We start from the raw sequence: 16,988 nt of genomic DNA, 5'->3' as shown, positions 1-16,988 counted from the left end.
AAGACAATGTCCAACCAAACCACCGTGACTGAATTTCTTCTCCTGGGATTCTCTGACATTCAGGAGCTGCAGATTTTACACTTTGTGGTGTTTCTACTGCTTTACCTAATATCCCTGCTCGGGAACCTTCTCATCATCACAGCCATAGCCCTTGACCACCACCTTCACATCCCCATGTATTTCTTCCTGATGAATCTGTCTATCCTAGACCTCGGCTCCATCTCTGTCACCATCCCCAAATCCATGGCCAATTCCCTCATGAACACCAGATCAATTTCGTATTCTGGATGTGTCACTCAAATTTTTCTAGTTGTTGTCTTTGTTTCAGCAGGTTTTGCCATACTGACTGTCATGGTATATGACCGATATGTCGCCATCTGCCAACCACTGCACTATGAGATCGTGATGAACAGGAGAGCTTGTGTCCAAATGGCAGCCAGTGCCTGGATCAGTGGTATTCTCTACTCTGCACTGCACACAAGGAACACGTTTGCAATGTCTTTCTGTGGAGAAAACATGGTGGATCAGTTCTTCTGTGAAATCCCCCAGATACTCAAGTTCGCCTGCTCTGACTCATATCGCTTTGAAGTCGGGTTTCTTATCTTTAGTATGTGCTTAGCCTCCAGCTGCTTTGTTTCCGTAATTGTGTCATATGTTCAGATCTTCAAAGCAGTGCTGAGAATCCCTTCTAAGCAGGGCCGGCATAAAGCCTTCTCCACCTGCCTCCCTCACCTTTTTGTAGTCTTGTTGTTCCTCTGTACTTCTGCCTTTGCCTACCTGAAACCCACCTCCAGCTCAACATCAGTTCTGAATCTCATAGTGGCTGTTCTCTATTCCGTGTTGCCACCCATGATGAATCCGATTATCTACAGCATGAGAAACAAAGAGATCAAAGATGCTTTGAGTAAATGGATAGGTTGGAGGTTATTCACTAAGAACAAAATGTCCATATTTCTCCTTTGATAGCAATTTCATTGTTTCTTTATAAATATAATCAGCTGATGATCTTATTACCTCCATGAGAAAATACTGTGCAGTTTATGCAGAATTGGATATTTCCACTAGTAAAAATACAAACAAACATGACTCAAGAATAAAAGGAGTTTCTGTATGTTTACACAGCAATGTTAATAAGATTGTAATCTATCTGTCGTGTATTGCTACCATTTACCATAGTATCTGAGATCATTGCCTATAAAATAAGTAATCATAGTCAGTGTTCCTTCCCCACTCTGATCTCTAGGGTACAGATGTAGGGACCCGCATGAAAGCCCCCTTATCTTATTTCTACCAGCATAGGTTAAAACCTGGTACCCTGCCACCACTAAGTGACTTAACAAGAAACAGGGAAAGGAACACTTGGAGTTCCTCTTCCCTCAAAATATCCCCCCAAGCCCTTACACACCCTTTCCTAGGGAGGCTTGATTACAAAGTGATCAAAGACCCAAACCCCTGGGTCTTTGGACAATGGAAAAATCAGTCAGGTTCTTAAAAGAAGGATTTTATTAAAAAGATAATGTAAAAATCATCTTTATAAAATCAGGATGGAAAATAACTTTACAGGGTAATCAGATTCAAAGAGCCCAGAGGAACCCCTGTAGCCTTAGTTTCAAAGTTACAATAAAACAGGGATAAACTTCCCTCTAGCAAAGGTAAAATTCACAAGTTGAGAAAACAACAATAAATTAATACTCCTTGCCTGACTGTTACTTACAAGTTTGAAATATGAGAGACTGATTCAAAAAGATTTGGAGAACACGGGTTGTTGTCCGGTCCCTCTTAGTCCCAAGAGCGAACACCACCAAAACAAAGAGCACAAACAAAAGCCTTCCCCCACTCCCAGATTTGAAAGTATCTTGTCCCCTTATTGGTCCTTTGGGTCAGGGGTTAGCCAGGTTACCTGAGCTTCTTAACACTTTACAGTCAAAAGGATTTTGGTGCCTCTGGCTAGGAGGGATTTTATAGTATTGTATACAGGAGGGTTGTTATTGTATTTTAATTGTATTGTATTTTATTTTATAGTATTGTATACAGGATGATTTGTTTGTTTGAAAGATTTTTAGCTTATTTTTGCCTAACTGCTTGGTGGTTTGTTTCTTTCTTTTTAGGAGGTTTTGAAGATGGAAAGGCCTGAGGAGATGGTGAGTGTTTGGTGAGACAGGGTTTTCAATGTTTGTCCTTTCTTGGGACTGTCCATATGTCTTCTCGTTGATATGGTTTTCTGAGTGAACAGAAAGTTTGCTCCGCATAATGTGCAAAAGAGATTTCTGCATGGCTTAGGTCCTACTGAAATGATTATGTGTATACTGTTGGGGTATTATTGTGTAATTAATTATATGTTATGCATCTTTTTATTATTTTAACCTACATGAATATATAAAAACTGTCATTCTTGCTATAGTGGAAAGGCTGTTTTAAAGAAAAACATTTTCCAGAGTTTCCTAAAGAAATTCTGACTCGGAATAATGAGGCCAAATTTGGATTCATAAATCATAGAATCATAGACTATTAGCATTGGAAGGGACCTCAGGAGGTAATCTAGTCCAACCCCCTGATCCAAGCAGGACCAATCCCCAACTAAATCATCCCAGCCGGGGCTTTGTCAAGCCTGACCTTAAAACCTCCAAGGAAGGAGATACCACCACCTCCCTAGGTAACCCATTCCAGTGCTTCACCACCCTCCTAATGAAAAAGTTTTTCTAACATCCAACCTAAACCTCCCACACTGCAACTTGAGACCATTACTCCTTGTTCTGTCATCTGCTACCACTGAGAACAGTCTAGATCAATCCTATTTGGAACCCCCTTTCAGGTAGTTGAAAGCAGCTATCAAATCCTCCCTCATTCTTCCCTTCTGTAGACTAAATAATCCCGGTTACTTCAGCCTCTTCTCATAAATCATGTGCTCCAGCCTCCTAAACATTTTGGTTGCCCTCCTCTGGAGTCTTTCCAATTTTTCCACATCCTTCTTGTAGTGTGGTATCCAAAACTGGACACAGTACTCCAGATGAGGCCTCACCAACGCTGAATAGAGGGGAACGAGAACCACTGAGAACATCCCTCCATCTGCTGGCAATGCTCCTACTTATACAGCCCAAAATGTCATTAGCCTTCTTGGCAACAAGGGCACACTGTTGACACATAGCCAGCTTCTCGTCCACTGTAACCCCTAGGTCCTTTTCTGCAGGACTGCTGCCTTGCCACTTGGTCCCTAGTCAGTAACAGTGCATGGGATTCTGCCGTCCTAACTTCAGGACTCTGCACTAGTTTTTGTTGAACCTCTTCAGATTAATTTTAGCTCAATCCTCTAATTTGTCTAGTATCAGAGAGGTAGCTGTGTTAGTCTGGATCTGTAAAAGTAGCAAAGTGTCCTGTGGCACCTTATAGACTAACAGACGTTTTGGAGCATGAGCTTTCGTGGGTGAATACGCACTTCGTCAGATGCATGCATGAATATCATCTTTGTGCATGGTTGTATACACTACATATATGACAGACAAAAGCATTAGATTAGATAGAGAGACAGATAGACAGGACCGTTCCTTGTCCTAACACACAACCTCTTTTAGTCATAATGATAGATTTCTATTTGATTGTGAATTGTAGAAGCTAGCTAGCTAGATAATGAATAATCTATGGAAATTATTGTGCAAATTATTGTGCGTCTTTTCCATTGTCTATGTCCAGATCATGATTTTCTTAAAAGAACTCCTTATTAAACATTATTTAGCAAAGATTTATATGACTATATCTTACTCCATTACTTATTTACAAACAGCTCATTCTAAGGCACTTAGTGTTTGAACTTTGAGCTGTTTTGACCGGATACGTTTTTAACGTGCTCTGGTTTGCTTCTCAGAGCAAATGGAAGTATCGCAGTCAGGATCCTTAGGCCTATCCTCAGCTGATTTAAATTGTCATAGCTCTATTGAAGTCAATAGATCTCTGAGAATTTATACCAGCTGAAGATCTGCTCACGATTGTGAATTTAAAACTCACTTCCTTTGTATATTCTGTACAATGGTCCTGATTCCGCAGCCACTTCAGCATGTTCTTAACTTTAATCTTATGAGTGGCCCCATTGAAGGTTTAAAGGTAAACTCATACTCTAATCCCAGTTGTATATGAGTTAGAGATATGGATAGGGCTTAAGGCTAAAACCAAAGTGGTACTAGACTCTGACACTGTCTCCATTTCTCTTCTTTCCGAGTTAAATAAAGCCCTGCAATTGGTGCACTGGAATTACTCTCCCCTTCTGGCTTCTTTCAATCATTAGGATTCTGAGACCTGATGTGTCAGTGACTTTAGGCACCACACTGATGAATGGAGTAGAGAGAGAGATCAAGATTGACAAGGACTTGCACAGAGAAAGGATGCAGTGCCACTCTCCATGTCATCAGTGTTAGGGATATTCTGATGTGAGGCTCCAATAGTCACTCAGGTTGAAACTGTTCCACTCTGGAAAAATAATTAAAGAGTTATTGGAGCAGGGGAACTGGACACTGGGTCTCCCAGGTGAGTGCTCTGACCATTAGGCTACAGGGTAATTCTCATGTTCTCCCTCTCCCTCTGTGACCCAATGATTCTTTAATTATTTAATCCAAAGTGGAACTGCTTGAACGGATTGAGGGAGCCCCACATCAGAATATCCCACAGCTCAGTTATTAGGACACTGGGTGGCAGATCCTCCTTCAAATCTCTTCTCCTCGGGCAGAAGGGGGACTTGTATCGGGATGTTCCCCATGCCAGATAAGTACCATAACCAATGGGCTAACAGTTAAACAGGAGGGCCTTCTCCTAGTCACACAAAACACCATAGGTGCCAGACCCAAGGAGAGGGTTCCCAGTTATGGATCACTAACAGGGATTGGTGCCACCCACCAGCTCGACGTAGGTAACTATCTCTGTGAGGGGGTTTGGCTTAGCACACACTCATCTAGTCATCATCTCCCATTGATTAAGTTAGGCACCTCCGCACCTCATGCTGGCAATTGTGGATCCAATTTAGGGTTTACCTCTCCCCATTCATTGAACAGGGAGCCTGGGCTCCGAACAAAGGCTTTGTGAATCATGGTGATTTTCTAAGTGCCTAAAAGTTAGGTATGCAATGCTAAGAGTTAGAATACCAAAGGGCAAGATTTTTAAAGGCATTTAGGTGTCCTGGTGGGATTTTCAAAAGCATTTAGGCACCTAAATCCAATTGAAATCAAGGGTGTTTTGAAAGTCCCACTAGATGCTTAAATACCTTAAAAAATCAGGGCCTAATTCCTTCTGTGAATCTAGCCCTGAGTGTCCGAGATCCCCTACGAGGCTTTAACAATATCATCCCAGAAGGCTGGAGACAGATCCAAAAACACTATCTTTGAGCCCTTCCTGACACTGAAGGACTTTGTAAACTGCAGCCATATCCAGAAATGGGTTCTACAAATGGCCCTGTCTCTTTAATATGAGCTGAACACAGACCCCGGGACCAAACACTCATGCGTTTGAGCATTTAAAATATAGGGCTGCTCCCATCTCAGCGGAGACCATCTCACCTCTACATCATGCAGAACAATCTGATGCCAGATGAGTATAAGTAAAAGGCTGTTATTATTGGGTATCTGACAGTCAGTAGTAGGTGGACAGCTTTGAAAATGAGGTTGCTTTGAAAATGCCAGCTGAAGGGTCTGTCAAGTGGAAACTTATCTATTATCAGATTTCACAATTGGCCCCTCTCTTCATCCTGGCGAAACAGAAACATCCATCCCTGAGCTTTGCAGTGTTCAGCATCCAGCCTTGCATTCATCACTGCCTAGGGGCGCACAGGAACCATTCCCCCGCCAGGCCATTACTTACTATGTTGGCATAAGCATCAAAATTCGTGCCTTGTGATAGCTTCATGGTGGCCTTAAGAAATGGACTGGAGGTCTTTGTGCAGTTCCTAGAAAACGTGTCCTCACTGAACTTTTTAGTTTAATTCTGTCTGTAGTAAAAAAAAATAAAAAATGTAATGACTGAGAAAGAAAGAAAGAGAGATTCTGGGCCATTCATTCCAACAGAAGTTGAAGATCAGATACTTGAAAAGTGCAACACTGAATTCCTCCAAGGTTCTATCCCTAGTGGGACTGAACCATTCTCCATCACCAATAAAAGTTACACTTGTAATTAAACCCATGGGGCAAAGAGCTAAGAAAATGCAGACAGGTTCAGAACTTTTGAATCAGCTTCAGATCAGATTGGCAGGCAAAAAATAGGGATTTAAACTGTGCAATGGGCTAGATCCCCAGCTGATGTAATTTGCCACCGATGACAGAAATCAAAGGCCCAGATTCCCAGTTGGCATAAAAGGTCCAAACTACCACGAACTCAATGAAAATGTAACAATTTACACAAGCTCATGACCTGGCCTTTTGTTTTAAATCTTCACCTCTGGGTACTTCTGGGTGACTGACTTCAAGCATACAGGCTGTGTGTTGCTCTAGCAGAAGCATCCCAAGAGCTGCTGACACAATGCAGGAGGGGAAAAAAAAATCTCTGCTCACCCAGAAGTGATTACATGGTGAAGGAACAGCCTATTCCAGACCACCTGAGATTCTGGTGCCACTAGGCTCTTAGTTATTGTAGATCATGTGTTTGCGTTAGAAATCCCAGTTTTATTTTGCAAACACCTTGGGACATGCTTTGGGCTTCTGCTCTGCCTGGTTTTTAGCCAAGGGTCCTTCTGGGGGTGCTACCATGATGTGAGATCCAGGGCGGGTGCTGTTCTCCTTCTGTGGGGTTAGAGTGGGGCAGGTTGTCAGGGTGATTTGCTCCAGAGGTGATATCAGAGCTGGGCTTAAAGCCTTGGAGACTGGATTCAAATATTTTGCCCGGGAGCAGGAACATCCTGGGCTGTGACATGTCTGAACCCTGCACAAGAGGGAAGCTGGGAGGAGTTTTCAGTCTCTGATCCCATTTAGTCCTTCGTCTCTCAGCCAAGCCTGTCCAAGGAGTTGAGCAGGAAGCACTCCTCTGTGGAGTGTGGATCCCTGTCTGCTAGGGACTGCAGAGAGACTCAGGAAATCCAGCGAATTGAGATGGAAACTGCCACTGGAAAATACAGTAATGGGGGCATGAGAAAGAGATGACCAAAGAATCCTGGCGCTGGAGAATCAATTTTGCTTTCAATGATATACGTGAAGGTATTATATAGAGACAAATTTAATACTAGATATATGAATTGTAATTCAAACTCTTTAAGACTTTTATTATCAAACATCTAGAGCCTGTCAGATTTCTTTCCAGCAGAAAGTAAATTTAAGTTACAATTTGAATTCTAAGGATTTAACTCTGTCTTGTCAGACATCTAGATCCAGTTAGAAGAAAAGAAGGTGAATAATTTTGACTTTGCATCAGAAATCAGAAATGTTTGCAGGGTTTGGCAACCAAAAACTAATTTATTTTCAGCTAAAAACTACTGTAAACTGGAAATTGTACATTGCAAACCAAAGAATGTTGGAATTTTCAGATTTCAACAAAACCAAACAAAACACCTGAGAAGAGGAGATACTTTCCTTGAACATCTTTGTGTAGTTCAAAAATTCATTTTCCTACTACTATAAAAAAAATTCTAAATTTCCAACCCTCTCTAATCTGAAATGGGGCTTTGAACAAGGGTGGGGAACATTAGTCCTGTTCAATAATACCATAGTTTCAAAACCATTTTTTCTCTTGAAACTAGGTTAGTTTCTGTGTAAAAGGGACAGTTACTGAACGGGAAAAATTGACTGAGTAGCAGACCTGATAGCCACAGTTTGTTTTCTGTGCACTAGCAGCTTTTGGCTCAGAGTTGACCCACCAGTTAAAGCCAGTCTAGCTCAGTGCTGCCAAAGGACATACAGGAGGTAAATGGGACTAGAATCCCTATTTCCAGGCCTTGGAAGTTGACAGGATAGACACAGGACCAGGATTACAAAGGGTTTAAGCACCTAAAGAAGAAGAAAGGTGCCTTTATAGACTCATAGACTCATAGACTCTAGGACTGGAAGGGACCTCGAGAGGTCATCGAGTCCAGTCCCCTGCCCTCATGGCAGGACCAAATACTGTCTAAACCATCCCTAATAGACATTTATCTAACCAACTCTTAAATATCTCCAGCGATGGAGATTCCACAACTTCCCTAGGCAATCTATTCCAGTGTTTAACTACCCTGACAGTTAGGAACTTTTTCCTAATGTCCAACCTAAATCTCCCTTGCTGCAGTTTAAGCCCATTGCTTCTTGTTCTATCATTGGAGGCTAAGGTGAACAAGTTTTCTCCCTCCTCCTGATGACACCCTTTTAGATACCTGAAAACTGATATCAGGTCCCCTCTCAGTCTTCTCTTTTCCAAACTAAACAAACCCAATTCCTTCAGCCTTCCTTCATAGGTCATGTTCTCAAGACCTTTAATCATTCTTGTTGCTCTTCTCTGGACCCTCTCCAATTTCTCCACATCTTTCTTGAAATGCGGTGCCCAGAACTGGACACAATACTCCAGTTGAGGCCTAACCAGCGCAGAGTAAAGCGGAAGAATGACTTCTCGTGTCTTGTTTACAACACACCTGTTAATGCATCTCAGAATCACGTTTGCTTTTTTTGCAACAGTATCACACTGTTGACTCATATTAAGCTTGTGGTCTACTATGACCCCTAGATCTCTTTCTGCCATACTCCTTCCTAGACAGTCTCTTCCCATTCTGTATGTGTGAAACTGATTGTTCCTTCCTAAGTGGAGCACTTTGCATTTATCTTTATTGAACTTCATCCTGTTTACCTCAGACCATTTCTCCAATTTGTCCAGATCATTTTGAATTTTGACCCTGTCCTCCAGAGCAGTTGCAATCCCTCCCAGTTTGGTATCGTCCGCAAACTTAATAAGCGTACTTTCTATGCCAACATCTAAATCGTTGATGAAGATATTGAACAGAACCGGTCCCAAAACAGACCCCTGCGGAACCCCACTTGTTATACCTTTCCAGCAGGATTGGGAGCCATTAACAACTACTCTCTGAGTACGGTTATCCAGCCAGTTATGCACCCACCTTATAGTAGCCCCATCTGAATTGTACTTTCCTAGCTTATCTATAAGAATATCATGCGAAACTGTATCAAATGCCTTACTAAAGTCTAGGTATATCACATCCACCGCTTCTCCCTTATCCACAAGGCTCGTTATCCTATCAAAGAACGTTATCAGATTAGTTTGACACGATTTGTTCTTTACAAATCCATGCTGGCTATTCCCTATCACCTTACCACCTTCCAAGTGTTTGCAGATGATTTCTTTGATTACCTGCTCCATTATCTTCCCTGGCACAGAAGTTAAACTAACTGGTCTGTAGTTTCCTGGGTTGTTTTTGTTTCCCTTTTTATAGATGGGCACTATATTTGCCCCCTTCCAGTCTTCTGGAATCTCCCCCGTCTCCCATGATTTCCCAAAGATAATAGCTAGAGGCTCAGATACCTCCTCTATTAACTCCTTGAGTATTCTAGGATGCATTTCATCAGGCCCTGGTGACTTGCAGGCATCTAACTTTTCTAAGTGCTTTTTTACTTGCTCTTTCCTTATTTTCTCTTCTAAACCTACCCTCTTCCCGTAAGCATTCACTATACTAGACATTCCTTCAGACTTCTCAGTGAAGACCAAAACAAAGAAGTCATTAAGCATCTTTGCCATTTCCGAGTCTATGTCATATTGCCCTGAAAAGTGGGAATAAGGCTGTGTTAGCATATGACTTTATGAGTTTCGTTCCCAAATTGTGAGCTTGGTGATGGTCGCAATACAGGGATCTTCTTTGCAAGAATTGTTGTATGTGGAGTGTGCTTTTATCCATCCTTCATACTGCATTTTATCCAGCCACACCATGGGCAAAATCCTCAGATGGCAAAAGTGATGAAGCTCCATTGACTTTAAAGCAGGTGACACAATTTACACTACTGTGATAACACAACTCATTGATTGTCAGAGGCGAGGAGCAGTAACAACACCTTGTCATTGTAAGTGGTGAGTTCTGTGAACCTTTGACATTCATATAATGAGATATTAGGGAAAGGAGAATCAAGGACATTCCTTCTGTCGCTCTAAACCATTGTCCTTCTCATTCCATCCACAGCCATCACACAATGTACTGAGGAAGACAATGTCCATCCAAACCACCGTGACTGAATTTCTTCTCCTGGGATTCTCTGACATTAAGGAGCTGCAGATTTTACACTTTGTGGTGTTTCTAATGCTTTACCTGTCATCCTTGCTGGGAAACCTTATCATCATCACAGCCATAGCCCTTGACCACCATCTTCACACCCCTATGTACTTCTTCCTGATGAATCTGTCCATCCTAGACCTCGGCTCCATCTCTGTCACCATCCCCAAATCCATGGCCAATTCTCTCATGAACACAAGATCGATTCCTTATTCTGGATGTGTCACCCAAGTCTTTTTCTTCTTCTTCTTTGCTTCAGCAGATTTTGCCATACTGATCATCATGGCATATGACCGATATGTTGCCATTTGCCAGCCATTGCACTATGAGACAGTGATGAACAGGAGAGCTTTTGTCCAAATGGCAGCCAGTGCCTGGATCAGTGGTATGATCTACTCTGCACTGCACACTGGGAACACGTTTGCAATATCTTTCTGTGGAGGTGAGGAAGAAGGGAAAGAATTGACAAGAATTTGTAGGGGATCTTAATGCATGTCAGTTTGTTAACAAGAGTTAGGCCAGCTGTAACCCTAATGACGTGAGACTTGTAGAAGCGAGGATTGTGTGAGGCGAGCAGAAAAGAACTGTGTGAGAAGTTATTACGACCTTGCACTGATAATTAAATCTGTAGGCTGACGCCCAGAAGCTGAGAAAAATAAGATAGCAGGATAGCCTATGCATAAACAAAATGCATCTGTTGCTCATCATGTCTGTAATATTGCTTGCTATTGTCTGTAACAAAGGTATAAATCCTTGCTGTAATTGTTTACCTGTGGAGAGACCTGTCCGGGACTGGGGCAACCCAGTGTCCTAGGGCACTCCCTCCCTCAATTAATATTGCTTGAGAAATAATAAAGTATTTGATTTTGCTGCACCCAAACTAAAAGCGAGAACTAAGTTTTTCTCCGAGAGAGGCAACATGGTGGATCAGTTCTTCTGTGAAATCCCCAGCTCCTCAAGCTTGCCTGCTCTGACTCGTACCACTTTGAAGTCGGGTTTCTCATCTTTAGTGTGTGCTTAGCCTCAAGCTGCTTTGTTTTTATAATTGTGTCATATGTTCAGATCTTCAAAGCAGTGCTGAGAATCCCCTCTGGGCAGGGCAGGCATAAAGCCTTCTCCACCTGCCTCCCTCACCTCTTTGTGGTCTCCTTGTTGTTTTGTACTTCTGCGTTTCCCTACCTGAAACCCACCTCCAGCTCAATGTCAGGTCTGTATCTCGTGGTGGCTGTTCTCTATTCTGTGTTGCCACCAATGATGAATCCAATCATCTACAGCATGAGAAACAAAGAGATCAAAGACGCTCTGAGTAAATAGAGAGGTTGGAGGTTATTCACTAAGAACAAAATGTCCATATTTCTCCTTCAGTAGCAATTTCATTCTATGTTTCTTTATAAATAGAATCAGCTGATGGCATTATTGCCTTCATTAGAAAATACTATGCTATCTGTTTATGTTGAGATAGGTATTTCCACTAGTAAAAATACAGACAAACATGACTCAAGAAAAAAAGGAGTTTCTCTAGGTTCACACCAATGTAAATAAGATCGGAATCTATCTATCATATACTGCTACCAATTACCATAAAGGTCTGTCTCATCTTAGGCAGGAGTTCTGTTCCGTGGTTAGCGCGTAAAGCAAAAATCGCATATAGTCAAAATTCCATTGAGTTCAATGGCGGGTGGAATCGTCCGCACTACAGGTATAGTGTTAAAATGGTTGTTTTTCTCTTTTTTTTGTTTTTGTTTTTGCCAACCGCGTAAAGTTGATATTGTGCATGTTAAATGCGCATAAGAGGCGACAGACTTGTACTATCTGAGACCATTGCCTATAAAATCAGTAGCCATAGCAAAGTCCCTAGTGAAGTCTCTGGCTCATCTTATATTTTGGGATAAAAACTCAGATTGAGGTATCAGTGCATTTGTTTTTTGTGTTTTTGGTTTGTGTGTGTGTTTGTTAGATTGTTAGCTTATTTTTGCTTAACAGATTGTTTGGTGGTTTGGTTTTTTTCTTTGTTTTAGGAGGTTTTGGAGGTGGAAAGGCTTGATGACATGGTGAGTGTTCGGTGATATAGGATTTTCAATGTTTGTCCTGTCTTGGGACTGCCCATATGTCATCTCTTTGATGGGGTTTTCAGAGCAAACTGAAGGTTTCCTCCTCACAATGAAAAAGAGAGCAAAAGAGGTTTCTGCATGGCTTAGTTCCTTCTGAAATGATTATGTGTATACTGTTGGGATATTATTGTATTATTAATTATATGTTAGGGAACAAAAAGCCTCAAGTAGCTGTCATTTATTATTTTAACCTAAATGAATTTCCCAAATCAGCTAGACTAGCACCAATGCAGAGTAGAACCAGTGACATCACCAGTTTAGTACTGATGATGTTGTGGTCCAAAGTCTCTGGGCTACACTCAGTAGTGACATAAACACTGGTGTAAGTTTCTTGTCTGGGGTCATTTTGTTCTAGCCCTGGTGTAAGTGCACTGCTCTGGTGTTCCACACGCCAACCGTGTAGATCTACTCACGTCCACACTGAGGAAGGATCTCAGAAGTTGACCTTTCATTAGTATTAGAAGATCATCTTTGTGCATGGTTGTGTACACTACATATACGACAGACAAAAGCAGAGTATGTTTATGCAGTAGAATACATGAGAGTGTCTGAGTGTTTGTGTTTCTGTCCGGTCCCTAGAGAAAAACAACCTGTTGCTTAGAGTAATTGCCTATGATAACATAGTGAAAAAAGGTATTTATTGGTCCAGAATTTGCCATCTTTTAATTTTATTGTATATACCGGTGATGTTTCTTGCGGTGCCCGGAATTGTGCAGCACCCACTGCAGCCTCCCCTTAGCATGGGGATCAGTAATAATCAAAATACCTTGTTTTTATATTGTGCTTTTTATCAGCAGCTCTCCAAGAGCTTGACATCATATTCCCCATTTTACAGATGGGAAACTGAAGCATAGAGCGGTGATGTGACTTGCCCATGGTCATTCAATAAGCCAGTCGCAGAGCAACGGGTAGTCCCAATCCAGTGGCTTCTACTGGGCCACACAGTTGCTCTGTGATTCCACAGTGCTCCTTCCACTCCTCTCCATGTTTTGTTATAGCTACTTTCTTGTCCTACCCTCGGTGCATGTGGAGAACAATGGATCATCATCCTCTTTCTAACAACCTGGTACATCTCTGAAGACTGTTACCACATCCCCCCTCACCCTTCTCTTTTCCAGACTAAACACACCCAATTCTTTCTACCTTTACTCAAAACTCAGGTTTTCTAAACCTCTTTATCATTTTTGTTGCTCTCCTCTAGACTGTGTCTAATTTTTCCCCATACCTCTTAAAGTTTGGTGCCCAGAACTGGACATGCTACTCCAGCTGAGGCCTCACCAGTACCAAGTAGAGCACAACAATTACCTCCCAGGTCTTACATACAACACACCTGTTAATTCACCCAGGAATGGGCAAGCTAGCCCAGACAATCAGCAAAGAATGACTTCTATAGGCCAAATCCTAAGGAACTCATTCTTCTCTAACTTAGACCATGTCTACAGACAAAATTAAGTCGACCTAACTTATGTCGGCAGTCACCGCAGTAATTACATTGCTCGTGCGTGTCTGCACTTTGCTCCTCGTGTCGGTGGTGCGTAACCTCACCAGGAGCACTCTCCCCCTTGCACTGCCAGTGTGGGGCATTGTTGGAGGGCTCCTGAAAGCCAATAACATTCAACATAAGCAACGCAGTGTCTACATTGACACTAACTACATCATTCTTGACTCAACTCCGCTCGTGGAGGTGAGGTTATTTAGTCAGCGTAGTGGAGCAGTAACATCAGGGGGAGTGAAATTTAAGTGTAAACGCTTCCATAGTTAGGTTGACGTAAGATGCCTTGAGTCAGCCTAACTCTGTAGTGGAGACCACGCCTCAGTAGTCAATGGCCTTGAGGTTTACACTGTCTTAACAAGCATCATAGCATTGAATTCCCTCCTGAGGGCACTTTCAAAGCAGGGATCCTTAGCAGCAGCCTCAGTGGAGATCCTAAGAGCTGCCTGTGCCAACATGAGGCTTCTTTCCCCTATAAACCCTGGAAGGCTCCAGAGCAGGAGGCATGGAGGTCTCTTGTAATATACACAGGTGTGCGCATCAGGCAAGAAAACAAAAGCCAGACCAGTGCAGAAGTGGAAGGTAGGTGTCTTTGCAGAGTGAATAAGGGCTTGTCCATATGGGGCGGTGGTGCACCACAGTGGAGTGTTAATTCTAAAGTGTCCCAATGTGTTGTGCACAAAGGAACTTTCAGTGGGCACCAGCAAGTCTACATGAGCCAGTTCGCAAGCCAGACGTTGGTGCCCTTTAGAAATCCCATTGCTCTTGAGAGCACTAACCCACCCTGTAGACAAACTCTGAGAGCAGGAGACATAGAGGGGAGCAGCAAGGAAGTGGAGACCAGATTCCCACACCCACTCAGCATCGACACAGAGGTCGCTGCTTCTTGCTGAGGATTAAAGGTAAATCTGAACCTTCCTGGGGTTTGTTCACACAAGGAGTCAGTGCGTGGCAAGCTGGGGTGGAAACCTACAGTGCAGTAGGTTGTTGTGCAGTAAGGGGCCATGCAGATGCAGCTATCACACATTAGATGTCCCCTAGTGGATTTTGCCCTAGTGCTGTTTGAAATGAGGGTAGGTCAATACGCACCAGGGAATGTTTAGTGCACTGGCGCAGGGTCCACACAGCGTGTTAGTATGTGGCAGGCTAGTGCTCTGCAGATTCACACCCCAGCTTGTCACGATCTAACTCTCTCTTTAGACAAGCCCGTGGTCAGATCCTGGGGATCTCACATAGGGAGGAAACGGTGCAGTAGTGGGAAGGAGCACAGCAGGAGCTGTCTCTCAGGCACACACCGTAGTTGTGCATATCCTGCTCCCTCACTCTTCCTATTCTGCCCTGATATGTCTCATCCTCCCCCACCCTGAACAGGGCTGAACTGCAACACTGCAGAGTGTGGCTGGGAGCATTGAGTTCCAGCTGTTCTGTTGCACCCAGGATGCTGAACAAAATCCAGGCCCAGACCCTCTAACTCTTTAGCTGGGCAGCAGAGTGCAGCTGTGGTAGAGTGTGTCTCAGGGTTCCAAGAAGGGGAGGAGGGGAAGAGGGGTCTGTATGTGCTTGCTCGGGGCATTCCTTTTGTGCACGGGGCAGGGTACTGGGCAGAGGGATACATCCGACGAAGTGGGTATTCACCCATGAAAGTTCATATTCCAAAATGTGTGTTAGTCTATAAGGTGCCACAGGATTCTTTGCTGCTTTTACGGATCCAGACTAACACATCTATCCGTCTGATACTGGGCAGAGGGAAATTCCCAGCTGTACTGCTAGTCAGTGTTGTGCTCTCAGTGTCTCAGACACTAGCATGAGGAGAACATGCTTATGCCCTCCTCTGCTGGTGCTCACATGCAGGCTCCTGACCTGCACCTGCTGTCTCAGAGCTGGGGGAAGAGAGGAGAGAGCATCTCTTCTTTTTCAATTTATTGCATGGGGCTGGGAAGCAGAGGGTGAGAAGAGAAGCAGATGCATGGATGGGCAGAATTTAATGGGCCTGGGAATTTCAGGGGAGGTAGGTGACCAACTCCCCTTAATTTTTCAACAGTGTCTAATTTATTTAGGTTCCTTTGAATATCCCAGCCTCAGAAAAGACTCAGGGAGTTTCACTGAAAGAGGAGATGAACAAGATGGGACATGTGAGAGGTTAAGGACTAATGAATGGGACAGAGAAACTCCATCATGTGCACCTACAAATCAAGAGTGACCCAATCAACTTAACAGACAACACGTTTAGCACTCAGACATGAAAAATTTTTCTCTTTTACACAATGTGTCATTGCCTCCTGGAACTCACTGTCATAAGAGATCATTGAGTAATTCAGAAAATTGAATAATGTAGCAAGCTATAGCTCTGGATGGATTTGGGTAGGAGGCTAACCTAAGATGTTGGACATATGGGGCCAATTCTCTGTTCTGCAGCAGGCTCGCTGGGGCCCTTTGGGGGAATTGCTTAGGACAGATTTTAAAGGTCTTGAGGCACCAAATGATGTAGATGGGCCTCGAGAGGAATGCTGAAAAGCATCTAAGCAGGTTAGGCATCTAATATCCTTTGGCCTGAATGGGAGTTAGGCACTGAGCCTGACCAAGGACTTTGTGTAATCCGACTGGGAACTGATCTGCATTTTTAGGCACTAAGTATCTTATCAAACTGACCCTCTGGGCCTCAATTCTCCATCTGTACAATGGGCACAGAAACCTTTTCCAATCTCACTGTGGCATTGTTAGGATAAATACATTAAGGACTGTAAAATACTCAGATACTACAATTTTGCTGGGTCTGTGACCAACAAACTTTCATTGTTCTGGGTATTTGGGAATATTCATTAAGTGAAGGCTGATTAAGGACCTTAGACCATGGAGTGTACTACTAGAAAAACAATTGAACTACAAAGGCTCTATCTGTCTGTCTGTCTACTCAGAATTTACAGCTCATGGCTCTGACCTCATCTGGGCAGCTGTAAAATGGGAAGAACTCTGGCAGAAGTTAATATTGCAAAAAACAATTTGGGAGATCAGAATTAGACCTCAGATTTATTTATGTGAGGAAAGGCTGTGAGATCATTCTTGTTAAAGCCATTCTTTTACTCTCTCTTAGTTCCGCTGACCATTTTTAGTGTGGGCTAAAACTTGCCAGTGGCTAGCGTCCTTTGAGGAACAGCAGATCCTTTGTGGCTCTGCATAGCTT

At 43.0% G+C, this 16,988-nt stretch overlaps 1 protein-coding gene and 1 pseudogene across 1 annotated transcript; both read left to right on the top strand.

The window, feature by feature from the left end:
* On the top strand, nucleotides 1–963 carry LOC115641236 (olfactory receptor 14A16-like). Its single transcript, XM_030544303.1, has one exon. The coding sequence runs from the start codon at nucleotides 7–9 to the stop codon at nucleotides 961–963; it is 957 nt and encodes a 318-aa protein (XP_030400163.1). The 5' UTR covers nucleotides 1–6.
* Nucleotides 964–10,141: 9,178 nt separating this feature from the next.
* LOC115641206 lies at nucleotides 10,142–11,572 on the top strand (annotated as a pseudogene).
* Nucleotides 11,573–16,988: the final 5,416 nt, after the last annotated feature.

This window comes from Gopherus evgoodei, unplaced genomic scaffold (assembly GCF_007399415.2).
Source record: "Gopherus evgoodei ecotype Sinaloan lineage unplaced genomic scaffold, rGopEvg1_v1.p scaffold_33_arrow_ctg1, whole genome shotgun sequence".
In the NCBI taxonomy this organism is placed as follows: domain Eukaryota; kingdom Metazoa; phylum Chordata; order Testudines; family Testudinidae; genus Gopherus; species Gopherus evgoodei.
This window is presented reverse-complemented; position numbering and strand designations above follow the sequence as displayed.